The sequence below is a fragment of the Macaca fascicularis genome, chromosome 2, assembly GCF_037993035.2.
Source record: "Macaca fascicularis isolate 582-1 chromosome 2, T2T-MFA8v1.1".
NCBI classification, from domain to species: domain Eukaryota; kingdom Metazoa; phylum Chordata; class Mammalia; order Primates; family Cercopithecidae; genus Macaca; species Macaca fascicularis.
This window is the reverse complement of record NC_088376.1, coordinates 98610972-98637775: the sequence shown is the minus strand read 5'-3', so window position 1 is coordinate 98637775 and position 26804 is coordinate 98610972. Positions and strand designations below refer to the sequence as shown.

The 26804-nt window shown below is 43.1% G+C and overlaps 1 protein-coding gene across 1 annotated transcript; it reads right to left on the bottom strand.

Annotated features, from left to right (window-relative positions):
* Nucleotides 1-7512: 7512 nt before the first annotated feature.
* HRG (histidine rich glycoprotein) lies at nt 7513-20453 on the bottom strand. The gene is made up of 7 exons (XM_005546619.4): nt 20253-20453; nt 17379-17495; nt 16396-16486; nt 14636-14802; nt 13081-13161; nt 10533-10634; nt 7513-8700 (listed from the first exon to the last, which is right to left on the bottom strand). The coding sequence occupies exons 1-7, from the start codon at nt 20433-20435 to the stop codon at nt 7864-7866; spliced, it is 1578 nt and encodes a 525-aa protein (XP_005546676.3). The 5' UTR covers nt 20436-20453; the 3' UTR covers nt 7513-7863.
* Nucleotides 20454-26804: the final 6351 nt, after the last annotated feature.

Here is a 26804-nt window from a genome sequence, read left to right as displayed (position 1 = left end):
CAGGTGGTTTTTCTTTTTTTTTTAAATGGAGTTTTGCTCTTGTCATCCAGGCTGGAGTGCAATGGCATGATCTCTACTCACTGCAACCTCCGCTTCCTGGGTTCAGGTGATTTTCCAGCCTTAGCCTCTGGAGTAGCTGGGATTGCAGGCACCTGTCACTGCACCCAGATCATTTTTGTATTTTTAGTAGAGACAGAGTTTCACCATATTGGCCAGACTGCTCTCAAACTCCTGACCTCTGGTGATCCACCTGCCTCGGCCTCCCAAAGTGCTGGGATTACAGGCATGAGCCAACATGCCTGGCCAGCATTTAGTTCTATAAGGGAAGCAGAGCACAAAAGTTTGGAAAATTTGCAGCTTGACAATGCAATAGAAAAGAAAATTCCATTTTCTGCTGAGAAATCCAAGTCAGCTGCAGAGCTGAATGTTAATCCCCAAGACAATGGGGAAAATGTCTCCAGGGCATTTCAAAGATCTTCACAGCAGCCCCTCCCATCACAGATCTGGAGGCCTAGAAGGATAAAGTGTTTTTCTGGGCCAGGCTCAGGGTCCCCATGCTGTGTGCAGCCTAGGGACTTGATACCCTATATCTCAGCCACTCTGGCTATTGCTGAAAGTGGGCCAATGTAGAGCTTGGGCTGTGGCTTCAGAGGGTGGAAGCCTCAAGCCCTGGCAGCTTCCATGTGATGTTGAGCCTGCGAGTGCACAGAAGTCAAGAATTGGGGTTTGGGAACTGCCACCTAGTTTTCAGATGATGTAAGGAAATGCCTAGATGTCCAGGCAGAAGTTTGCTGCAGGGTGGGGCTCTCATGGAGAACCTCTTCTAGGGCAATGTGGAAGGGAAATATGGGGTCAGAGCCCCCACACAGAGTTCCTACTGGGACACCACTTAGTGGAGCTGGGGGAAGAGAGCCACCATCCTAAAGACCCCAGAATGGTAGATCCACTGACAACTTCCGTATGGCTGGAAAAACCACAGACACTCAATGCCAGCCCATGAAAGCAGCTGGGAGGGAGGCTGTACCCTGCAAAGCCACAGGGGCAGAGCTACCCAAGACCATGGGAAACCACCTCTTGCATCAGCATGACCTGGATGAGAGATATGGAGTCAAAGATCATGGAACTTTAAGATTTGACCACCCTGTTGGATTTTGGAATTGCATGGTGCCTGTATCCCCTTTGTTTTGGTCAATCTCTCCCATTTGAAATGACTGTATTTACCTAATGCCTGTAACCCTATTGTATCTAGGAAGTAACTAACTTGCTTTTGATTTTACAGGCTCATAGGCAGAAGGGACTTGCCTTGTCTCAGATGAGACTTTGGGCTTTGAACTTTTGAGTTAATGCTGAAATAATTTAAGACTCTGGGGCACTGTTGGGAAGGCATGATTGGTTTTGAAATGTGAGGACATGAGATTTGGGGAAAGCCAGGGGGAGAATGATATGGTTTGGTTCTGTTTCAACCCACATCTCATCTTGAATTCCCATGTGTCGTAGGAGGGAACCCAGTGGGAGGTGATTGATTCATGGAGGCTGGTCTTTCCTGTGCTATTCTCATGATAGTGAATAAGTCCCATGAGATATGATGGTTTTAAAAAGGGGAGTTTCCCTGCACAAGCTCTCTTCTCTTGTCTGCTGTCATGTGAGGCATGCCTTTCAGCTTCCACCATGATTGTGAGGTCTCTCTAGCCACGTGGAACTGTAAGTCAATAAACCTCTTCCTTCTGTAAATTTCCCAGTCACAGATATGTCTTTATCAGCAACGTGAAAACAGACTAATACATTGGCTGAAGCCTTCTCCCATGCAGTCCTACTAGACCTCCCTTCATTAGATGGTTCCAGTACATTTACCACTCCTATGTTCACTTGAATATTTTAGGGCTCCAAAAAGGATAGCCCACAGTATGGTGCCTTGGCATGCTGAGCCCCTTGAACTGGAGGAAACCAAAAAGGACCTCAGAGGCAAGATCTGTCTGACCCGCTCCCTCTCTTTGTTCTCCTACTCTCCTTTCTCCCCCAAGGCAGACCATAGAAACTAGAATTCCTCTTCCCACAGGCAGGTCACAGAAAGAGGAATCCCTCTGCCCCAAAGCAGCCATAAAACCTAAAATATGATTCTCACCTTTCATCCAGGCCTTTCTGTGTAGGAACTGGCCATAAAATAAATTCTCTAATCTACTCTGTCTGCTAGTAGGTCCTGAAATCTGCATGTCAAATGGGTCCTGCACCATAACTGGGAGCAAGAAATGTCACAGAGAGGCCATGGAGAACTCCAACTGAAGGCCTGTGGGGTTTCCCCTGATAGTCTATTGCTATTGGATCTTTTCTTTTTTGTTGGACCACACTGCTGTTCAGTCTTCATGGAATCTAAGCTTAGCAATGGACAGTTGTCCCTTGGGTCTTTGGGCCTTCACTCTGAAGGCTCTCATGTTATGGAAACAGATTAAATAAATATGCTCTGCTTTCTCTTGTTCACCTGTCGTTTGTTGTAGGTAAGTCAGCTCTGACCCTGAGGATGGGTGAGGAAGGGCATTGCAACTTTTGCAGTCCTACAGTGAATATAGTGTTTTGCATTCACCAAGCCTACGCAACCTTTTTCATAAAGTTAAACTATTTGGAGAGGAGTTTTAAAGGTAGGTTAGAGACATGTGTTTTCCTGTAGTAAAGGTGTGTCTTCAAGTCTTACAAACATAAAAGATTGAAGTTTTGTTGCTGTTAGGATCTCTTGCCAATCTGACTTGCCAATTGATTCTCCCTGGAGTCCCTGGAGAGGAAGGGGCAGTGGGAGCCAATGGGGCTATTGTAGGGATGGGGCAGGAACATGAACTTGGCAGTAAGTCCAACCTGGATTCCGATGTAGTTCTGCTACTTACCTATGTGATCCCAAGGAAGACAGGGTCACATAAAGTTTATGAGGCTTAGATTTCTCACCTGTAATAAGTGGAAAATCATAATATCTTAACAGGGTGTTTTTGAGGGGTGAATGAGGTAATTAACAAATGTGCAGGACCTGGTAATTAGTTCTCATAAACTATCTCTAATCCTATGGAGAGGTGTATTGGGGGAAAACCCCACCCTCAATATTCAACATGGGTTCTTTTCTATCTCCCTAAGCTTTGGCTGGTCTGAGAAATAAAGAGAAAGAGTACAAGAAAGAGAAATTTTAAAGCTGGGTGTCCGGGGGAGACATCACATGTCAGCAGGTTCCGTGATGCTCCCTGAGCCATAAAACCAGCAAATTTTTATTAGCAATTTTCAAAAGGGGGAGGGAGTGTATGAATAGGGTGTGGGTCACAGAGATCACGTACTTCTCAAGGTAATATCACAAAGCAAATGGAGGCAGGGTGAGATCATAGGACCACAGGACGGGGTGAAATTAAAATTGCTAATGAAGTTTTGGGCATGCATTGTCGTTGATAACATCTTATCAAGAGACAGGGTTTGAGAGCAGACAACCAGTCTGACCAAAATTTATTAGGCGGGAATTTCCTTGTCCTAATAAGCCTGGGAGCGCTATGGGAGACCGGGGCTTATTTCATCCCTTCGCCTTCAACTGTAAAAGACAGCCACCCCTGAAGTGGCCATTTCAGAGGCCTACCCTCAGGGGCCATTCTCTTTCTCAGGGATGTTCCTTGCTGAGAAAAAGAATTCAGTGATATTTCTCCATTTGCTTTTGAAAGAAGAGAAATATGGCTCTGTTCTGCCCAGCTCACTGGCAGTCAGAGTTTAAGGTTCTCTCCCTTGTTCCCTGAACACTGCTGTTATCCTGCTCTTTTTTCAAGGTGCCCAGATTTTATATTGTCCAAGCATACATGCTCTACAAACAATTTGTGCAGTTAATGCAATCATCACAGGGTCCTGAGGCGACATACATCCTCCTCAGCTTACAAAGATGATGGCATTAGGAGATTAAAGTAAAGACAGGCATAGGAAATCACAAGGGTTTTGACTGGGGAAGTGATAAGTGTCCATAAAATCTTCACAATTTATGTTCAGAGATTGCAGTAAAGACAGGCATAAGAAATTATAAAAGTATTAATTTGGGGAACTAATAGACATCGATGAAATCTTCACAATTCATGTTCTTCTGCCACGGCTTTAGCCAGTCCCTCCATTCGCGGTCCCTGACTTCCCACAACAAAGGTGTCTAAGATACTTGCCTGACTGAAATAGGTTCAAGTGCATAGTCATGGCAGAAGGCAGATTTTAATGGGGAATTGTGTGGAAAATATGAAAAATGGAAGAGATTTTGTGAAGTTCTTAGGTTGAGAGGAAGGAGGAGAAGCAGAGATGTGGAAGCTGAATGCTGGGAGGATGAAGAAATGCATAAGGGAGCACTGTCCAGGGGGAAGTAGACCAGAATGGTCATGGCTGACCAGCAAGTGTTTGCAGTGAAGACTCAGAAACAGGCCTGGGCATCATCACCGGCAGTGTCATAAAGAATACAGCATGTGGCTTTGGCGGAGGCCAATCGAGGTTCCAATCCCAGTCCCACGTTTACTGACTGTAAGATCCTAAGCAAGTAATTCAACCTCTTTAGTTCTCTTCTTTCCCTAAGAAATGGTGATTGTACAGCCTGTTTTCCCTACCTATGTTCCTTTCCTCCTTGGAGTACAGGCAGACTTCATTTCCCCATCTCCCTTGCATTAGGTTTGGCCATATGACTGAGTTTTAGTCAGTGAAATGTGAGCATGAATCATGCATGCGCTTTCCAGGCCTGGCCCACAGAAACCACCTTTATGATCCTCCACTCTCTCCCCATGTGGGCTGGATGCAGAGGATCCAAGAGACAATTCTGAGGCCAAGGGGAGAGCAGAGCCCCCAAACAAAAGGAACCTGGCACCCTGAATCACCATTTGGATGGCCATCTGCTGATAACCCATATTGACCTGTAACATGAGAGAGAAATCAAATTCTCCATCATTAGGCCACTGAGTTTGTTCCAGCAACTGGCCTATTCTGATACAATGATATTTTCTGTATGAGAGAGTTGTTGGTAAAGATTAAATTACAAAACATATTAAACATCTTAATTTTTATTTTTATTATTAATTTATTTGGAGACAAGGTCTTGCTCTGTTGCCCAGGTTGAAGTGCAGTCATGGGATCTTGGTTCACTGCAATCGCCGCCTCCCAAATTCAAGTATTTCTCCCACCTCAGCCTCCATACAGACATGAGCCACCGTGCCCAGGTAATTTTTGTATTTTTTGGTAGAGATGGGGTTTCACCATGTTTGCCAGTGATCCACCTGCTTCAGCCTCCCAAAGTGCTGGGATTATAGGCGTGAGACACTGTGATCAGCTATATCTTCAGACTCATAGTAAATGTTTAATGTACTCGCTCATTATACAAACATTTCTTAAACCCTTAGTGTGTGGCAAGCGCTTTAATGAACAAAGCAGACAAAGTGTTTTCTGTTATAGCATAAATTGGGGATGAAGAAAAAGGGAAAATCAATAAACATTTCTAACCTGAAGGATTTTAAGAATGGTATCACCACTGACAGAAAGGCTGATATTAGGAAGTGGGAGAGCTTTTCTGGAGAAGAATGAGGAGTTTGGACTTTAGATTTTTTAAGAGGCATTAATTATGTTGCCTCTGTGAACATCACCTTTGAAAGTTTATGAAATATTTGTAAACAAAAATTGATACACTTTTTAGCTGGGATGACATAAGAAGCCTAGAAAAGCAGCTGAGGGCATTGACTCACGCCTGTAATCCCAGCACTTTGTCAGGCTGAGGCAGGCGGATCATGAAGTCAGGAGTTCAAGAGCATCCTGGCCAATATGGTGAAACCCCATCTCTACTAAAAATACAAAAATTAGCTGGGCGTGGTGGCGGGCACCTGTAGTCCCAGCCGCTCGGGAGGCTGAGGCAGGGGAATCGCTTGAACCCAGGAGGCAGAGGTTGCAGTGAGCTGAGATTGTGCCACTGCACTCCAGCCTGGGTGACACAGCAAGACTCTGTGGAAAAAAAAAAAAAAAGAAGAAGTCTAAAAAAGCATGGTGTATTGTTTAAAACCTCTAGTAGAATGTACTGTCTCAGGGTGGGAATGGTTTCTTATCCCATTATTCCCCTGCAGTATTGGGTGTGCACAAGAAGAATGCACTTAACTGAAATGAATTGAGAGCTTCAACTCCACTGTATTCCAAGGAATATTTTCATTAACTCAAGCAATGTTTATGAAAATACTTTATAAATTATTGAACCCTACTCCAGTGCTTCTGCGGGAGGATACATCCTGAGTTATTAACCTCTGTATCTTTTGCCCTCCACGGGTCTCATCTTTCTCCTCTCCCTGTTCAAGCAGCTGACCTGGTGTTCATGCCTCCAGGAGGAATGTGATTCTGCAGGGCCACATTCAGCTGCATCTGCCGGTGTGGTCACGCGGGTTGTTTATGGATGGTGACTGTTCTGATAGGTTGTTGTTTCTGGTCTGATTGTTCAGTGCTTGGGTCACGTTGGTTATGAAATACTTTGAGTATCACTATTGTAGTTGGAAGATAGACAGAATCTGAATTCTTTCAGTTCGTTCAAATGATTAAGTCCTGATTTGAGGAGGAAAGACAAAGAGGAGTACAGTGTGGAAAAAGAGTCTTCTGGCCCTAAAAATAAACAAAGTGAACTTACCTGAGACTAGCAAGAGAGTCCTTAGCTGAGGGAGAAGGTATAAGAAGAAGAGTGGGGTAAGGGGTCTCCGAGGCAGAGGAGACCTCTGCCCTGCTTTCTGGGCATGCGGCTGGGAAGACAGCAAGATACCAGGGAGAGAGTAGCCATATGCCATACCTTGGCAGTCATGTCCATTGCTAGTGTACAGACACTCCTGCATTTACAGTTTGCTAGAGAAGTAGCAGATAAATCAGACTAAAAGAGTGATGTGAACAGGGTCGTGACTATCCCTGAGCATGATGGCTATCACTCATGATGATGATCATTGGTCCAACAGTCACCCTGGCTGAAGGATAGTCACTCATTCCCACCACCTGGACAGCTTGGCACTATGTAAGATTCTAGAACCGTGGCCCAACTTTGTGTGGAAAGTAGCAGGGTAGGGCGAGGGAACTCCAGGAAGGACCGGGGTTAAATTTCCCACTAAGCCAGTAGGATGGCATTCTCAAATAGAAACTAATTTGTTCTGAGCATAAAGTGACATTTCTTGTGCTCCTGAATTTATGGTCATGATTCATGTTAGCAAGCTTCTTTGCAATTTATAGCAGAAGTTTTTTGCTTCATGATTGAATTTAGAACTTATTTGTCCAAAAGAAAATTTAGATGCCTAGTAATAATCACTAGGAGAGAATTTAGGTCACTTTAATAATAATAAATAGAGAGAGGGTGGGAAGCAGGAGAGCCCTCGGAAAAAGAACTAAAGCATGCTGGGCTTAATACCTAGGGGATGGGTTGATAGGTGCAGCAAGCCACCATGGCATGCATTTACCTGTGTAACAAACCTGCAAACCCTGCACATGTGCCCTGGAACTTAGAAAATAAAATGAAATAAATAATAATAATAGTTTCAATACCATACTTTATTGGTATGCCCAGGTATAGCCCAAGCAGTAACAGAGACTCTAGAATTAGAGTTAAGTCCAGGAAAGAAGGAGATTCTGAGTGGCATAGATTTGCCTCAGGTGATGTAGTGGTGAGTGACAGAATTAACTACTAATTGGCAGCACTGAGTTCTTTCCTCTCCTTTCCATTTGATCTTTCTTCTCAGGCCATCTCTTTTCCCATTCACATTTTGCTGCATCTCCAGTATGAAAGCAAGTAGAAAAGAACTGTAATTTTCAAAATTACTGGTCATTTTATTTATGATTCTAATTCAATGTATAATTCATTTTCCTCTTCAAAGGAATCACATTTTATTTTGGAAGTGAATGTGTGAAAAAATTGGAAAGTTGTGAAAACTCACTCTTGAACTTCCCTGGACATGATTCAGAGGCTGATTGAGGAAAGGGCTGAATGTCTGGCTTTAGAGGGTGTTTGTGGTGCGGCAATGGGAAGCTGGGAAAATTGGCTTCAGGAAGTGGCAGCACCTCACCTTTCCTTAGAGAAGGGAGTCGGTACACAGATCCAGGTTGTCTGCAATGGAAGGGACGGTGTCCTTTACCCGGGCCTCGTCTTCTTAAGTGCCCAGGTGGTGGGCCGTGGCCATGGCAATGGTGACATTGGTTATGGGGTGGTGGGTCACAAGGTCCATAGTCTTGGAAATCATGGCAGTGGGGATGGTGTCCATGGGGATGGTGCCCATGGGGATGGTGCCCATGGGGATGGTGCCCGTGGGGATGGTGTCCATGGGGATGCTGTCTATGGGTACCGTGTTCGTGAGGATGGTGTGCATGGGGATGGTGTCCATGAGGATGGTGTTCATGGGAATGATGCTTATGGGGATGGAGGTCACTGGAATTATTATGAGGATGTCTTTGGGCCCCATTCGTGCCAAAAGTGGCATTATGACATCTTGAGCAGGACATGGGCAATAGTGGAGGAGTGCCTTGTGGAAGTGGGGGTCCATGTAAGTGATCTCTTTTATCTGGAGGAGGTGGGCGTCCATGTTCGTGTGGCTCGTGGGGATGACGATGATCTCTGGATCCATGGGGCTTGAGTGGAGACTTGGTGGTGGTAGAAGAATGCTCATGCCCACCCCAGTGGAAGGGATGTCTCAAATGAGGCGGTACACCATTGATGTTCCCATGTTCCTGGAAAAGAACACAGAAAAGTGCCTATCGTCATGGAACATAAAAGAAGATGTTAGATACTTGACTCGATTTACACCAACGACTCCCAGATCATAGATTCTACAAATCAATTTTAAAAGGATTACAAAAAAGGATTCTCAAATTGTTATCTAGCCCAGTTGATATTTAAAATATAAACATAAGTATCATTTACCACCATTATTGTTTCACAAAAGAAACGATTTTTTTTCTAAGACTGAGTCTCACTCTGTCACCCAGTCTGGAGTGCAGTGGTGTGATCTCTGCTCATTGCAACGTCCACCTCTCAGGTTCAAGCAATTCTCCTACCTCAGCCTCCCATGTAGCTGGGACTACAGGCCCAAGCCACCATGCCCACCTAATTTGTTTTTCCTTTTTTTGAGACAGAGTCTCGCTCTGTTGCCTAGGATCCTAATTTGTGTATTTTTAGTAGAGATGGGTTTTACCATGTTCAATTCCTTGTTTCAAGTGATCCACCCATCCCAGCCTCAAAGTGCTGGGATTGCAGGCGTGAGCCACCATGCCCAGCCTGGAAGGAAATTTTGATTAAAAAAAAAAAAAAAAAAAAGAGCCAGAAACACAATATCAGAGTAAAGGATTGTCCTTTAGATGGATAAATGTTAGATATAAAAAACTCCATTACCCTTATTTTTTTTTCATTTTTATTACACAGAGTGGTGAAACAATATTATCACCTGGCACCCACCTGTAGACCAACACTGGAAAACTAGTGCCTTATAACTGATATTCTTAACTGAGACTTAACGATATCAACATCCCTTACTCCTAAAGGTTGAACACTTGACCTCTTCTCTCTCTTCCCTGTTCGGAGTTTAATTTTCAAAAAATAGCTACAGAGGCTGGGCGTGGTGGCTCACGTCTGCAATCTCAGAACTTTGGGAGGCCAAGGGAGGTGGATCACCTGAGGTTGGGAGTTTGAGACCAACCTGACCAACATGCAGAAACCCCGTCTCTACCAAAAATGCAAAGTTAGCCAGGCGTAGTGGTGCATGCCTGTAATCCCAGCTACTCAGGAGGCTGAGGCAGGAGAATCGCTTAAACCCAGGAGGCGGAGGTTGCGATGAGCTGAGATGGCACCATTGCACCCCAGCCTGGGCAACAAGAGCGAGACTCCATCTCAAAAAAAAAAAAAAAAAAAAACCGACAGAGCCATGTTCGTGGTGACAATCCTGCCCTTTGTTTCTTTTTCTTTTTTTTAAATTTGGGATTGGATGTTTGGATTATTTTCAGTTTTGTTTCTGATATGAAAAATTTCATGAAGCAAATCTTTGTACTCACGTAAAAATAGAAAAAAAATTTCTGAGACAGATGCAAAATATGATTTTGCATCTCATTTTATATACATTTACATAATAAATTTGAGGCTAATTTATTCCCCTTAGATTCCGTGCCCAATAATACAAGCTTAGGGATGACTAAGTCTCAGCGTCAGAGTCCCGACTACAAGGAGCATTTTCAAATTCATTCAAGTTTGGTTGAATTGGACATGATTTTAATTTTCTGCCAATTGTTACCCCTCTCCAATTCTTGGAAAAGTTTTCACACTTTTTGTGTAAGCTTGCAATTGCACTCCTTTCCCCAGTTGTGGGGTATTCTCTGTATCTTTTCTTGCATGTCTGTGTCTCTCTTTCTGTCTCTCTCTGTCTCCCTCTCTCTCTCTCTCTCTCTCTCTCTCACACACACACACACACACACCCCCCCATACATAGAGCTTTAGGAACCAACAACACTATTTGTGTACATATGTCACTTAATCTGGCACTGCCACGACAAAGTCTGCTTAGACAACCCACCTGAGGGTCGAAGACTTCGCAGTTTATGACAAGGTCTTTCGGGCTTTCCAAGTCCAAGGCTTCTACATCATAGAACAAATCTGCTTTGCAGAATCCAAAGACCTACAAAAGAATGAGGAGCCTGTTAGTGTGTGTGTCCAGGTGGTGTGAAGATGACCAGCCGGAGTTAGCTTCCAGACATTCAGAAAAGGAAGAAGTGCTTCAGAAAAATCAGGGTAACATGATCAGACAGCCCCACCAGTTGTTCAGCAATCTTTCCTCACCAAGCTTTGGGGAAAGTGCAGATGGCGAAGGGTATCACTCAAGTTGCTGTGTTTTTTTCATGAGCAGGCACTGGCACTAGGCTTCCCAAGGGTGGTGGGGAGGAAAACCACATCATTGCTGCCTTGCCTTTAGGCCAACCCTTCTGCCCTGGAGACCTCAGTTGCCTGTGCCTAGGACAATGAGGAATGGTGCCAAAGAGGGATTTTTACAACTTCAGCGAGTCCCTTGGAGGAAAGTGTTGGACAGGAGGGAATCTGTACGGCATAAAGATGGGTTTTCATGGACATTGTCAAGGCAAGTGTCTGCTGACTCCACCCAAGTATGGGGGCTACAACTGGATGGCACTCCTGTGCTCCAGCTCCTAAACCCACCTGTGAAAGATCGACTAGGACAAGAGGACGGCCGTCTGCTAGAAGAAATTGCTAAGCACCGAGGTTCTGAGTACAGTTTGGGAATCAGAGAGACCTATGTTAATCCTGGCTTCTCCATTTCCTAGTTGTCTGAGTTTGGGAAAGTTACAAAAGATTTCTGGAAGTCAGCCATTGTAAAATGGGGATAATACTATTTATTCACAGGTTGTGGGAGGGCTTAATTAAATGAGAGGATGGTGCAAAACACTTACTCCTGAGCCTCCTCTTCAGCTCTGATGCATCAGGTCTGGGGTTACATTATCCATACCAAAAGGGTTTCTTGACCATAGGAATAAGGGAGAGAGGTGTCTTTTCTGGTGGCCACTAAGAAGGATTCTAGACCTGGTTCAGTTTGGATATTAGAACAGCTAACAAAGGTACTAATGGATGGTTTCTCCCTTTTGACCAGGGAGAATGTGTTGTTAAACCTCAGAAAAATCTGGACTTGACATCATAATTAAAATTCCATTTCCTAACACTCTCTAGCTAAGTGCCCTTAGGTAAGTGGTTTTAATTTTAGCTCCCCTTGTCACAGGAAAATGTAGGCAGATACTTGCTTTTCCTTGTTAGCAGGATTTTCACGAGGCTCTGACCTGGTAATAATAGATGTGGAGGTGTTTCTTTAACTCTAGATCACCATGCAAATGCCAGGTAGTATTAATAATGTCTTCCTGCAGGTACATGGGAATCTATTGGTAAATGATTAGAGGAAAAATCCCACTGAACTTTGTATAAGAATAACTAAGTTTTAATCTCAGCTTGGTTGTCAACATCAGCAAGAGCTTTCCTTTGCTGAGCTTCAGTTGCCTCCTCATTTGTCGAGTGGGATTCTGTGAGTATCAATGATGTGGAATTAGGAAAACCACTGGGTGTAGGGTCTTAGTACAAGTTGCTATAGTTCTAACTAAGCCTTTAATCCTAATGAGTTAGAAACTCAGTTTTAAGTTTAGATATATATAATGTATATTATAAAATCATGTTCTTATGGTTCGCTTATGTTCTCTGTGCCTCAGTTTCCCTATCTGCTAATTTGGGAAGAAAGTAGCATCTATCTCATATGGTAGTGTGAGGGTTAATAAATTATCACAGGCTGGGCGTGGTGGCTGATGCCTGTGATCCCAGCACTTTGAGAGGCCGAAGTGGGTGGATCACCTGATGTCAGGAGTTTGAGACCAACCTGACCAACATGGTGAAACCCCATCTCTACTAAAAATACAAAAATTAGCCAGGCATGGTGGTGCATGCCTGTAATCCCAGTTACTTAGGAGGGTGAGGCAGGAGAATCACCTGAACCCGGGAGGGGGAGGTTGTAGTGAGCCGAGATCGCACCATTGCACTCCATCCTGGGCAACAAGCGCGAAATTCCATCTCAAAAATAAAAGTTATCCTGTGTGTAAATCACTTAGAAGAGTGCCTGGCAGGTACTAAGTGCATCCAAGACGATACTTTGTATTTCACAGACATTTCTTCCTCCTTCTCCTCCTCCTCATTTTCTCCTTCTTCCTCTCCTTCTCCTTTGTCTCCTTCTTCCCCTTCTTCCCCTTCTTCCCCTTCCTCCTCCTCCTCCTCCTCCTCCTCCTCCTCCTCCTCCTCCCCCTCCTCCTCCTCCTCCTCCTCCTCCTCCTCCTCCTCCTCCTCCTCCTCCTCCTCCTCCTCCTCCTCCTCCTCCTCCTCCTTCTTCTTCTTCTTCTTCTTCTTCTTCTTCTTCTTCTTCTTCTTCTTCTTCTTCTTCTTCTTCTTCTTCTTCTTCTTTCTTCTTCCTCTTCTTCTCTGTGACTCTAGTCAGTGATCATAGACATTTTTTTTTTTTAATTATTATACTTTAAGTTCTAGGGTACATGTGCACAATGTGCAGGTTTGTTTCTTATACTCACATTGGGGTGTCTGGGGAAATAGTGTCTGGAGCAGTTCCGCACAGAGAAGTCCACGAAGTAACTGGTTCCTTCCCCTCCTTTCTAGAACAGATGGGATCAAAATAGTTTCAAGAACAGACAAAGAAAGTGGGGAAAAAAAGCAGTAGATAACTATAACTACCATTCAATATTTTTTAAGGCAGTATGAGAATTCAAAATCACCAGTATGTGTCATTTTTTAAAATGGTTTCTGCCTTTTAAAAATGTATCACAGGCCGAAACCATTTTAAAAAATGACACATACTGGTGATTTTGAATTCTCATACTGCCTTAAAAAATATTGAATGGTAGTTATATCACCAGTATGTGTCATTTTTAAAAATGGTTTCTGCCTTTTAAAAATGTATCACAGGCCGGGCGCGGTGGCTCAAGCCTGTAATCCCAGCACTTTGGGAGGCCGAGACGGGCGGATCACGAGGTCAGGAGATCGAGACCATCCTGGCTAACACGGTGAAACCCCATCTCTATTAAGAAATACAAAAAAAACTAGCCCGGCGAGGTGGCGGGCGCCTGTAGTCCCAGCTACTTGGGAGGCTGAGGCCGGAGAATGGCGTGAACCCGGGAGGCGGAGCTTGCAGTGAGCTGAGATCCGGCCACTGCACTCCAGCCTGGGTGACAGAGCGAGACTCCGTCTCAAAAAAAATAAATAAATAAAATAAAAAAAATAAAATAAAAAAATGTATCACATAAGTGATAAGGTGAATACCATTTCACTGAAAAGGTTCAAGTAATAAATACATGATGAAGTAGAGTGTGAAAAATCACTCCTCCTGCACTCCAACTTATTCCCAGAGTTGTCATTCTCATTTATTTGATGTGTTTCCTCTTCGAGTGTTTTCCTAGATATGTTACACATACACAGGTAGATCTAAGCGTTTCATATAAATGGGTTCATAGTCTAAGTACTGTTCTATAACCTGCGTTTTCCTATACCAATATGTTTTGAAACTCCAGTGCGCATGGGTCCAAACGTTCTTTGAGCAACTGCATAGTACTCATTTCCTTACTTGTATGTAACACAATCTATTTAACGTTGCATTTTCTGAATGCATAGCAAATGTCAACCTGTTGCTCTACAAGACAGTTCTGGGTGAAAGCACTTGGGTCCTTGTAGAGTGAGCAGGGAACTGTCTAGCCATAGGCACATTACTGGGTGTTGTGAAGTAGTTTCTCTGAACTTCAGTTTTCCATCATAGTACAAGAGTTAGTACTGGATGATTTGTAATGACACAACCCTCATATGCTCTTGTCTTTCCCTGATTCCTCTTTAGATTTTCTCTCCTCTCTGTCAGATGTCCAATCCCCTACCCACCCTTCAAAAAATAAAAGTGTTTGAGGAAGGCAATTTTTTGGTATTTTTTAAAATATCTGCTGCCTGTCTTTTATGGCCCCAAAAGTGACAAATTAAAAGGCAGCTGGTCAATTGAGGCAGGTGGAGAGGGTGTGCCATTCAGTTCCTGCTGCCAGGTTGGAGTCTGGGCCTTCAGACTCCAGCTGAACCTCAGTGGAGACTCACCACTCTTGCAACTCTCTCAATTCGGTCCACTCTGAAAGAGGCAAAGTCATCATTCTCCTCTTTGTACTTCTCAAGGGCTTTGTCGGCTTGCTTTCTGTAGCTCTCAGTATCCTCAAAGAAATCTAACAGGACGGGACTATCTTTGGTATTGGCCAGTGCTGAAGAGACTGGAGAAAGAAGATGGCAGTGTCACAGTTAAGGGCTGGAAATGTTAATGGTGGCTTGGTGGCAAGAATGACAGCAACTTTCATTTTACAGATGGTCAAATTGAGGGTTGGAAGAGCTAAGTAACTGCTTCAAGATCAATCAGCCATTTGGCAACAGAGCTAAACTGCTGCTTCTTCCTTTGAGTCTTTCTGATCCCAATGTCTGTGTTGTGACCCCTGCTCATGATGCCTTCACCAGTACCATTGACAAGGTGCTAACATATATGTATATATATATATATGACATTTGCTAATATTTAAATATATATTATCTAATATCTATTATATATTTATTTATTATCTAATATATCATACATTTATGTATTATATAATACATATTATATATTTATGTATTAATATGACATATATTAATATATATATTAAACAATAGAGATGGGGTGGAGCCACATTGCCCAGGCTAGTCTCAAACTCCTGGGCTCGAGCGACCCTCTGGCCTCAGCCTCCCAAAGTGCTGGGATTATAGATGTGAGCCACCGCATCAGGCCACTAATATTTTAATAAGTTCTTCCTGCTGTTGCCAAGGAGGAAGATGGAGCATTAACACAGAGTTTTGCTCAGAGAGAGGAGAAGATACAGATCATCCTTTCTTCAATGCAACCTCCTGTGGCAGTAGCTTGCATTTTTGTATTAATATCATATTTGGATTTGCTATTTTAAAAAGGAATTCTGTGATGATTCTTTCTGAAAATGTAAATTAAAAGGGTATGGAGGCCAGGCTTGGTGGCTCACACCTGTAATCCCAGCACTTTGGGAGGCCAAGGTGGCAGATCACCTGAGGTCAAGAGTTTGAGACCAGCCTGACCAACACGGAGAAATTCCATCTCTACTAAAAATACAAAATTAGTTGAGTGTGGTGGCATATGCCTGTAATCCCAGCGACTTGGGAGGCTGAGACAGGAGAATTGCTTGAACTTGGGAGGCGGAGGTTGCAGTGAGCCGAGATCACACTATTGCACTCCAGCCTGGGCAACAAGAGTGACACTCCGTCTCAAAAATAAAAATAAATAAATAAATAAATAAATAAAAGCTATGGAATTTAGAGTTAACACTCCTGGGATAGTGTCACATCTTCACAATATCTTGGCTTTGTTCTCGAGGCCAAGTCATTTAACCTCTTTGAGCATCAATTATTTTGTCTTAAGTAGAAAGTGTCATAATCTTTACTTCATAGTCCCAAGACTTTACTTCCTCCCAAGACTATACAACTGGCAGATGATGACTCAAGCTAAAGCAAGTCTGAATCCAAAGCCTATATCTATAATGATGCTAACCTACCTCTCCTAAATCTCTATTTTCATGTATTGAATTTCTTTAAAGGAAGGTGTACCAGTACCAGGGGAAAATTGTCTCCCTTCTATTATCTGGAGAATGAATAATAATGAAGTCTATGAAGGCTTTTCTTTCATGTACATCATAAATGTATATGAATACATCTGAATATATATGAATACATATGTACATGGATGAGACAAATACCACTGTGTGATTGAATTTGTATTAATCAAGAATTAGCAATTTAACAGATTACCATACCAGAACTTGTGGTGCAGTTAAAGTCAATCACTCTGAGATCCTGAGATTCATGGGAATGTCCTGTAGCTATTACCTTACATTGTCCGATCACCTGTAAAAAAGAGGTTCTTGAGGACTTGCTGAGTCATTGCATCCTGCCTTACTCAGGTTGGATGTGAAAGAGCAAAAAGGTGACGCAACATCCTCCTACTGTTCATTTAAAACACATTTCTTTCATCAAAGCTGGTCTCAAACTGTGCATTTTCTTAGGCAGTTTCTGTATGCTGCATCCTGTTGGAACTCAAAATCCTCAGGAGAACCAGCAAGAAACTATTTAAAGCATCATGACCATACCCCAAACATTTTCAAGGGAAAAAGTGGTGAAACTCTGAGGAGTGTGAGCCTCTCATTTTCTGGAAGTGAAATCTTGAATCTCTGCTTATTCATCTTCATGTTCTCCACCTGTGTCAGAGAGCCTGGCATTTGAGTACCCACCTCCCACATGCAAAGCCAGATCTCATTCCTCAGCGTATATCCTAGGCGCCGAACAAGACCCAATTCCTCACTACAAGTAATCCCTTTGGCCATTCCTGAAAATAGGACCATTGTTCATAGGACACAATTACAAGTTCATAGATTCTCATACCTGTAGACTGTCAGGAGTGGAAGGTCTTTAGAGTCCATGAATTCCTAAACTCACTTCTTATTTTACAGTCAAAAAACACCGAAGTGGAGGGATGTTATTAGGTGATTTGCCCAAAAGGACTCACAGCTGGTTATGCTTTTTGATGGGAACACACACCCTGCTGAGTTGTCTTGAACTGGGTTCCCAGGAAAGACTCTCAAGAGTATCGCTCAAGATTAACACCATTTTCGTGACTCTCAAGGCAAAAGCTGCCCTTTCTCTTCTACTGTGTTAGCCCAGGCATTGGCTGCCCTGAGTGAACAGACTAGATAGAAAATAAGAATGATAAGAGCAGAGCGAAGGTGCTCTCTTTACTTACTATTTCAGATGGACGTCTGGAATCAGGTGGCTCACACTCATTCCAGTGTTTCCTGGATAGGACCGAGCAGTCAGATTCTTGCACATCTAAGGCTAAGTAATATACAGTTGCATTTTCCTGAGGAATGCCAAAAGCAACATGTGAGTAGCACATGGAAACCTAGTGGGGTTTTTTGAAATTTATTAAAGCTATATATTTATTACTAAAACAGAATTCCTATTCCTCTCACTGTCTTTGCAATTGCCCTACCTTTGTGTCATTTGATCTATTGATTCCAATACATAATTTCAATGAGTTATTTCCAAAATTTCTTTTTAAGTGGTCCTGATGTGTCTTCTGTCCATAAACTTTAAGAAGCGATCACTAAATGGCAGTGGTGGTTTAGTGGAGGCGTCATCACCTATACACGCCTAGAAGTGTAAGTCATGACGACCTCATCAGGGCCTCCAATCTGTCCTTGTAGTTGTGTCCTCTTGCCCAGCTCTATTACTGATCATGGAATTTTCTGCTTTGATGTCGCTTTGCCCAAAGCTAAATCCTCTCTCTTCTCTTACAAACCAGTTGCCTCTCCACTTCCCTTGTCTTTGTCAGTGGCACCACTAAGAACATATTGCCTTAGACCCTGGGGTAAAACATGTAAACCTATGAGATGTCTTCCTTGTCCTTGCTATTGCTATCCAGTACCAGGCCTTGAATGGTCTTTCTTGGCAACGTCTCTCATGTCTATTCCTCAGTCTCATTTCCTTGACTCCCACTACCCAGGTCTGACCCTTGTTCTTTCATTCCTGAATACATAAATAGCTTTCTACTTCATGTCCCTGTCTTTTGCCTCAGTTTCCCCAGGAACATCAGGACCCCTCCCCACCCACCCGCTCTCTACCCTAGCTCTCAGAGGTAGCTCTGTGCTGATGCATCCTATACCCTAATATCTGTCAATGAGCCTGGCATGGGACTAATGGTCACTGAATTACTGTTCGAGTCCTAAACTCCTGCACACCTGTTCTCTGCAACCCACAGTGCCTCTGTGATGCTTTCAGAAGGGTAAATTGTCTTCTGTAGTACTCCTTGTCTGCCCTCCTTAATTTCAGTTTTTCCATCAGAGGGAGAGTAGGTTATCTGGGGAGCTTAGAGGCAGGCTTCATGTCTCTCTATAATGTCTATCAGCTCCTCTAGTCCAGTTTAGGTAGGTGTGTAATCTAAGTGAAGACAGCAATCTTGTTTCACCTCAAGACAAGCCCACAGGCTTGGCTCCCACCTGATGGCTGCTCCAGAGCCCACGTGGAACTTCTGGAACCTACCTGCTTATATTCAATGGCTCCCTAACACCCTTGTTCCTGATTCCATACCCACCTAGAAGTGGTGGTGCCAGGAATTCACCAGGAACACCTTTACCCAGACCTGTTCAAATCCTACCCATGCATCATTACACAGTGGAAGCCTCCTCCCATCCAGTCTTACTAGATCTCCCCTCATTAAACTGCCCCAGTACATTTACCACTCCTTTGGCCACTTGGCTATTGTTGGGGTTCAGGACATGGTACCTCAAAGTATGGTACTTTGGCATGCTGAGTCCTTTGAACTGAAGGAAATGGGAAGGGCCTCAGAAGCAAGATCTGTCTGACCTTCTGCCCTTTGTTCTCCTACTCTGCTTTCTCCCCCAAGGCAAGTCATAGAAATTAAAATTTCTCGTCTCCAGGGCAGGTCACAGACGGCAGAATCCCTCTCCCCGAAAGCATCCATAAATCCTAAAATATGAATCTAACCTTCCCCCTGCGTCTTTCTTTGTAGGAGCTGGCCATAAAGAAATTCTCTGACCTACTGTGTTTGATAGTAGGTCCTCAGATCCGCATTCCAGAGGGATCCTGTCTCATACTTGGGAGCCAGAAATGCCACACAAAGAGGCCATGAAGAACTCAAATAGACAGGCCTTGCTGGGTCCTTCTTTCAGTCTACGACTCTTAGATTACAGCCTTTTGTCCCATCACACTTCTGCATTCTGCACACTCTTTGTGGATTCTAAGTATACAAGTGGCCAGTTTCTTTGGATATCTGAGTCTTCATTTATGAAGACTCCTGTGTCAGGTAAACCTTGGATTAAGTAAAGTTGTATGTTTTCTTCTTCTTCTCCTTCTCCTTCTCCTTCTCCTTCTGCTTCTTCTTCTTCTTCTTTGAGATGGAGTCTAGCTCTGTTGCCCAGGCTGGAGTGCAGTGACACAATCTCGACTCACTGCAACCTCTGCCTCCCGAGTTCAAGCGATTCTTCTGCCTCAGCCTCCTGAGTAGCTGGGATTACAGGCGTGCACCACCATGCCCAGCTAATTTTCGTATTTTTAGTAGAGACGGGGTTTCACCACGTTGGCCAGGCTGGTCTTGAACTCCTGACCTCATGATCCGCCTGCCTTGGCCTCCCAAAGTGCTGGGATTACAGGTGTGAGCCACCGCGCCTGGCCTCGTCTACCAGTTTTATTTCAGGCTAAGTTAAGAGCCTTAGGAGGGTTGAGAAAACTTTGCCTTCTCTCTAGTTTATCCGAGTAACTAAAAGTTACTGTATGTGCCTGTATGTGCCAGCATATTATTAATGCCTAGAGGCCAAGGCCCATAGTTTATTCTAATGTTTCTCTGGCAATACTTAGCACGTAACTGGGCTCAGCATAAACGCTTATACGTACCCACAAATCGAATCATAGTTAAGGGCACACTAATAACAAATCTTAGTTTGAAGGAAAAAAGAACAATTTAGAGAAGCCACAGAAACCAAACAAAAAACTCTGACCAAAGCCATTCATTGTGCAAAGCAGTAAGCCTAGGGGGTAGAGTCACATTTGCCCCCATGCATAATCTCCCAACTCAGCTCTGCCAATGGCAGTTCCTCACCACTCTGTCCAAGTGGGCATCAGCAACCCGCAGCAATTGGAAAAGGTAGCCATCCCGTCGCCTTTTATTGATCAGGTCTAGAGCTTTCTCAGCCTCCGGCTCAATAGCGCTGCAGTCGGTGGGACTCACAGCACACGAATCCTGCAGTGTGATCAAAAGCAGTGCTGCAATGAGTGCCTTCATTTTGTTAAATCATCCTTTGCTATGATCTGCCACTGCAGAGAATTTTATACAGACTTTCTGAAACACACGCAATTGATTAAACAAAACCTTGATACATTTTTGTTGTGTAACTGGGGGTGTTCACCTTGACCCTGGGTTCAAATAACCATCAACAAGCTGTAAATGATTAGCGGGTCTTGGGGACAGAAAGTTGAGAAATGCTGCTGATGAGTGGGTGGAACTGTGATCTGCACAAATCTGGATTTTTCTAGTAGATAGCAGATCTAAAGTATGTCTTTGAACATAAGCAGTGCCTGTGCTGGTGTAGGGGGTGGGGCTAGGGGTAATTTTCCTCTATCTGCCTGTCTGTCTCAGCTGGAAATCTCCATCATCAGTCAGTGGATTGATGGATCAAGGCACTAAAACTCCTCAGTAGAAGGCAGCTGCATTATCTAAGGGAGGGAACATGTTAAACAGGTACCATTATAAAAGGAAGTGACTTCAGGTAAAATAGAATAATGAAGAGGCTGTCATTTTGAAGTCAGATCTGAATTTTCAACCTGGCTTTATTACTTTCCTACTGTGTAATGCTGGGTAAGCAACAAAACTCTGATTCTTAGTTTCCTCGTGTCTGTGAGAGTCTGCAGTAATGTTTCTCAGACTCGGCTTGATATTAGAATCACCCCAGGAGCTTTAAAAAGTCCTGATGTCAAGGACTTCTTCCAGGACAATTTAATCAAAATCTCTGAGAGTGGACTTTGGTATTGGTAGTTTTAAAACTCCTAAGTAATCCAGTGTGTGCGGTCAGGGTTGAGAATTATTGGGATTCTAGAGAGAACCGAAGAGAGGGAAAGGATTTGAAGAGAGAACAAAAAGGGAGGTATATGAAAAGTAGATCTCATTTCCACAAGTCTCAGGATTAATGAGTGCAACATGTTTTGAATACTGTTTGTGACTGAACTTTTAATGTCAGTAACCCTGGCTTTTAAATACCCAATGGGACCAGTCCAGTGTAACGGAGAATGACAGGAATGTATGGAATCTGGTCAAGGTGTTATTAAGAGGCTCCAACCCAGTGGGGAAGGGGAAAGCTATTGATTAAAACAAAAACTATTTTGAGTTCCTTAATGAAGTTTTTCTATTATGGCTATATTGGCTGCACCCTAAATGGGGTGTCCTGGGTGAACCAAATGCTGGTATAGGAAAAGGAATGAGAATGTTGAGGGGATGGGAAGAGGCATCAAGAGCAGGAATATAATTTTCCTACCGTACTGTTCTGCTGAGACTAAGGGGTACCTCAGGGATCCATGCGTCCTCTTCCTTTATTGAATCTTAAAGAGCCATACAGTACTAATGATGCCATTCTGGCAACTGGAGTGGCTTCAGGGGAGAGAGCACATTAAGGGTGCTGGGATGGTAATGGTTGGGAGGAAGCTGAATGGTAGTGAGAGAGACACTCTGTCCTGAGAACCCTGATCCAGGAAGTGACATTTGGCTTTGGGGATGGTTCCTATTAAGCATTTAGGGAACTAGAGAGTGGCCTCAGATGGAAGTGCTGACTTTACACGGGTGGTATCTGGGCAGACTGGGCGGGTAGAATATTCATCTTCACCTTTTCTTTTTTTTTTTTTTGAGACAGAGTCTCACTTTCTCTGTTGCCCAGGCTGGAGTACAGTGGTGCCGTCTCAGTTCACTGCAACCTCCGCCTCCCAGGTTCAAGCAATTCTTCTGTCTCAGCCTCCCAAGTGCTGTGACTACAGATGCCCACCACCACACCTGGCTAAATTTTGTATTTTTAGTAAAGACAAGGTTTCACCATATTGGTTGGGCTGATCTCGAACTCCTGACCTCAGGTGATCCACCTGCCTCGGCCTCCCATAGCGCTGTGATTATAGGAACGAGCCACTGTGCCCTGCTGTCTTCACATTTTCATTCTGCATTTAGGTTATTTCTGTGTGTCGTGGATATTTTAACAGAAAAAAGAGTTAGCTAACGAATTTTTATTCTTTAAACCTTTTTGACTCATAATAGAACACATGCTCTTTGCAAAAAATGTGGAAAATACAAAAAGCATAAAGAAAATTCACCTCTAATTCTACAACCATGAGGAAAACCAACTATTTATAACGCATAATTACTTCATATACTTTTTGCTATTTGAATATATGTAATATATATGTTTTGCATCATTAGAATTATTCTGTACATACAGGTGTTTCTTTCCCTCCACTGTAGTTGAGTATGTATTTACTTATAACCTCTATTTTTTTTTCAGGCATTAATAGAAACCATATAAGCTTTATAAATGCTTTTGTGTTTTTATAGGATTTTAAATTTTTGAGTTATTTTAAGTATATAATTTTTAGTCATAAACATAATCCCTGCAAAAAGTAAAAAAGCCAACAATATTTTAGAATATTGTAAAACAAAAATTAAGTCTCTTTGCTCCATTCTTCACTCCCAAATCCTTTCCCAAGAGAAGGACTTTTAACAATCCCTTGCTATATATGGTTTAAATATTGTATTTTCCCTTAAGGGTATACCATGAGGACTTTCTCAGATCATTAAATATTCTTCAGAAAGATTATTTTTGAGATTACGTAATATTGCATGTTTTATGTGTTAATGTATTCAACATTCCCCAATTTTTGGCCATGCATATTGTTTCCAATTATTTGTTCTTATAAAAAAAGGATGAATTCCTGTCCTTTGTAGGGACATGGATGAAGCTGGAAACCATCATTCTCAGCAAACTATCGCAAGGACAAAAAACCAAACACCGCTGCTGGGCGCGGTGGCTCACGCCTGTAATCCCAGCACTTTGGGAGGCCGAGGCGGGTGGATCACGAGGACAGGAGATGAGGACCATGCTGGCTAACACAGTGAAACCTCGTCTCTACTAAAAATACAAAACATTAGCCGGGCATGGTGGCGGGCGCCTGTAGTGCCAGCTACTCGGGAGACTGAGGCAGGAGAATGGCGTGAAACCGGGAGGCGCAGTTGCAGTGAGCCGAGAGTGTGCCACTGCACTCTAGCTTGGGTGACAGAGCGGGACTCCGTCTCAAAAACAAACAAACAAACAAAACAAAACAAACAAACAAACAAAATCAAACACCGCATGTTCTCACTAATAGGTGGGAATTGAACAATGAGAACACTTGGACACAGGAAGGAGAACATCACACACTGTGGCCTGTCATGGGGTGGAGGGAGGGGGGAGGGATAGCATTAGGAGATATACCTAATGTAGATGACGAATTAATGGGTGCAACACTCGAGCATTTTTTCAGATGTTCACTCACCAACATTATACTAGAACTTAAAGTATAATAACAATATAAATAAATAAATAAATGCTACAGTGGACCTCTTTGTAAATCTCTGACTATTTCTTTGAGAATCACTAGACTGGTTGACAGAATTTTATGACATTTGATTTTTTTGTAATAGGAGTCACTTTTTAAAGAAAATACAGTTTTTATCAGGCTTAATGTATCTATTTTGTTAATTTACTTTAAAAATGGGCTTTAATTTTTAGAGCAGTTTTAGGTTGACAGTACAACTGAGTGGTGAGTATAGAGTTTCTACCCAGCCCCTACATATTCCCCTCACACTCACAGCCTCCCCTACTATAAACCTCTGAACACTAGCAGTGCATTTGTTACAGCTGATGAACTTACAGCGACCCATAGTTATAGCCTAAAGTCTATGGCTTACATTAGCGTTCACCCTTGATGTTGCACATCTGTGGGTTTTGACAAATATAGAATGAAATGTATCCACCATTGTAGCAGCATACAGAATAGTTTCACTGACTAAAAATCCTCTGTGCTCCACATATTCCATCCCTGTCTCCTTGCTAACCACTGGCAACCAGTGATCTTTTTACTGTCTTCATAATTTTGCCTTTTCCAAAATGTCATATGGTTGGAACCATACAGTATTTAATCTTTTCAGATTGGTTTCTTTCACTCAGTAATATGTATTTAAGCTTCCTCTATGTCTTTTTATGACTTGATATTTGTATTCCTTTTTAGTGCCAAATAATATTTCATTGTCAGGATTTACTTACCACTCACCTGGTGAAGGACAGTTCGTTGCTTCCAAATTTCAGCAATTATGAGCAGATCTGCTATGAATATCCATGTGTGGGTTTTTGTATGGACATAATTTTCACATCATTTGGGTAAATACCAAGGAGTGTGACTACTGGATCATATTATAAGAGTATGTTAAGTTTTGAAAGTAACTGTCAAACTGTCTTCCAAAGTGGCTGTACATTTGCATTCCCAGCAGCAATGAATGAGAAGTTCCTTTTGCTCCATATCCTTGCCACCATTTGGTATTGTCAGTGTTCTGGATTTTGGCCATTCTGACAGATATGTAGTGGTATCTCATTGTTATTATAATTTGCATTTCTTTGATGACATATGAAGTTCACTGAAGTTCAGCATTTTTACAGATGTTCACTCACCATTTTTTTTTTTTTTTTTTTGGTGAGGTTTAAATCTTTTGCCCATTTTTATTTTTATTTTTTTAACTTCTATTTTTAAGTCCATGGGTACATGTGCACATTTGTTATACAGGTAAACTCATGTCACAGGGGTTTGTTGTACAGATTATTTGTCATGCAAGTACTAAGCCTAGTACCAAACAGCCATTTTCTTCTGATCCTCTCCTTCCTCCCACCCTTCACCTTTGAGTAGGCCCCAGTGTGTGTTGTTTCCCTCTATGTGTACACGTGTTCTCATTATTTAGCTCCCACTTATAAGTGAGAGCATGCGGTATTTGGTTTTCTGTTCCTGCATTAGTTTGCTAAGGATAATAACCTTCAGCTCCATCCATGTTACTGCAAAAGACACGATCTCATTTTTTTAAAAATGTTTTGCCCATTTTCAAAGTGGGTTGTTCATTTTCCTCTTGTTGAATATGTTCATTTTAAACATTCAGCGGAGGTAACTCTTAATATTATATAACTAGAAATACTCAGCTCCTGAAATTTTGTTGTAGAAGATTAGTGTTAGCAATTGCAAACTACTGATGACTTGAATGCAAGAGCCTCAGATCAGTAATAAATGCAGCATTTTGCAACTACTGACAAGGATGCAGATTAGCTTGTCTGCATGGAGTCTGCAGAGTAAGAAAAAAAAAGATCAAGGACCGAAAGCCAGAGAAACAGCATCTAAGAGATGAGCCAGAGAAGAGGAGCCCAAGGTGGGATATGAGGGGGAGTGGTCAGAAAAGTGGAAGAAAAACCTAGAGGATATGGGACAAAGTCTCCTTAAAAAAGTCTGAAGAGCAAGCAAGGTCAGCATTGTCAGATGCTTGAAAGTGTAAGTAAAAGTGAACAGATTTTTTTTTTAATTTAAAATAAAAGATTGTGAGGGAACACCAAGTCAGTGGGTTATAGGAAAAGAGATGGATTCACGTTACAGTGACCTAAGGAATGAAGAGGTGGTGGGGCAGTGGCAAGCATGGGAACAATCTAGTTTTTCATGAATTAAGCCATAGAAAGAGAAAGGAGGTGGTAGGTAGAAGGAGAAACAAAGTCTGAGGCCCTTCCCCATCCTTTTACCAGTAGAGAAGGGCCTTATAGAACACCCCTTGGGAAATCCCAGTTGAGGCTCCTAATGGTTTCTCTCTGTTTGCCTCAGGCCCATCCTTTGACTTTCTCTGCCTGGTCTTGTCTCCCAGGCTGACTCCAGGGAATTGAATAACCCAGGCTCTCCCTGCTGGTTAATTTACCACTGAGTTCAAAGAGCCATTGGGAGGAGGAGACTGGAAGGAAGCAGGAAGGTAGGGAGAGGGGAGGGTGCTTATTCCCTGCTCCTTCCCGCTTCAGCACTAGGTTCTGCAGGGGCTGCAGCCCTCCACCAGGGCGGCTCCTGCAGGTGGCTTCTCCACAGGATAGTTCCAACAGAGCAGAGAAGCCAGCCACTCCTGCTCCTGCTCAGCCTTAGGTGGTGAAGACTCCCTGCTGACGCTGTTGTCCAGGTGCCTCAGCATCCCTTGACCTCCCCTTCACCTGGGCCACAAGCCTTCACTAAAGGTCCCTTCACTGAAGTCTTTTTCTTTTTTTGAAATGGAGTCTAGATCTGTTACCCAGGCTGGCAGCGTACAGTGGCATGATCTCAGCTCACTGCAACCTCCACCTCCCAGGTTCAAGTGATTCTCCTGCCTCAGCCTCCCAAGTAGCTGGGATTACAGACGTGTACCACCATGCCTGGATAATTTTTATATTTTTAGCAGAGACAGAGTTTCACCATGTTGGCCAGGCTGGTCTCGAACTCCTGACCTCCAGTGATCTGCCTGCCTCAGCCTCCCAAAGTGCTGGGATTACAGGCATGAGCCAACGTGCTGGGCCAACTGAAGTCTTTTTAGTTGAGTCAC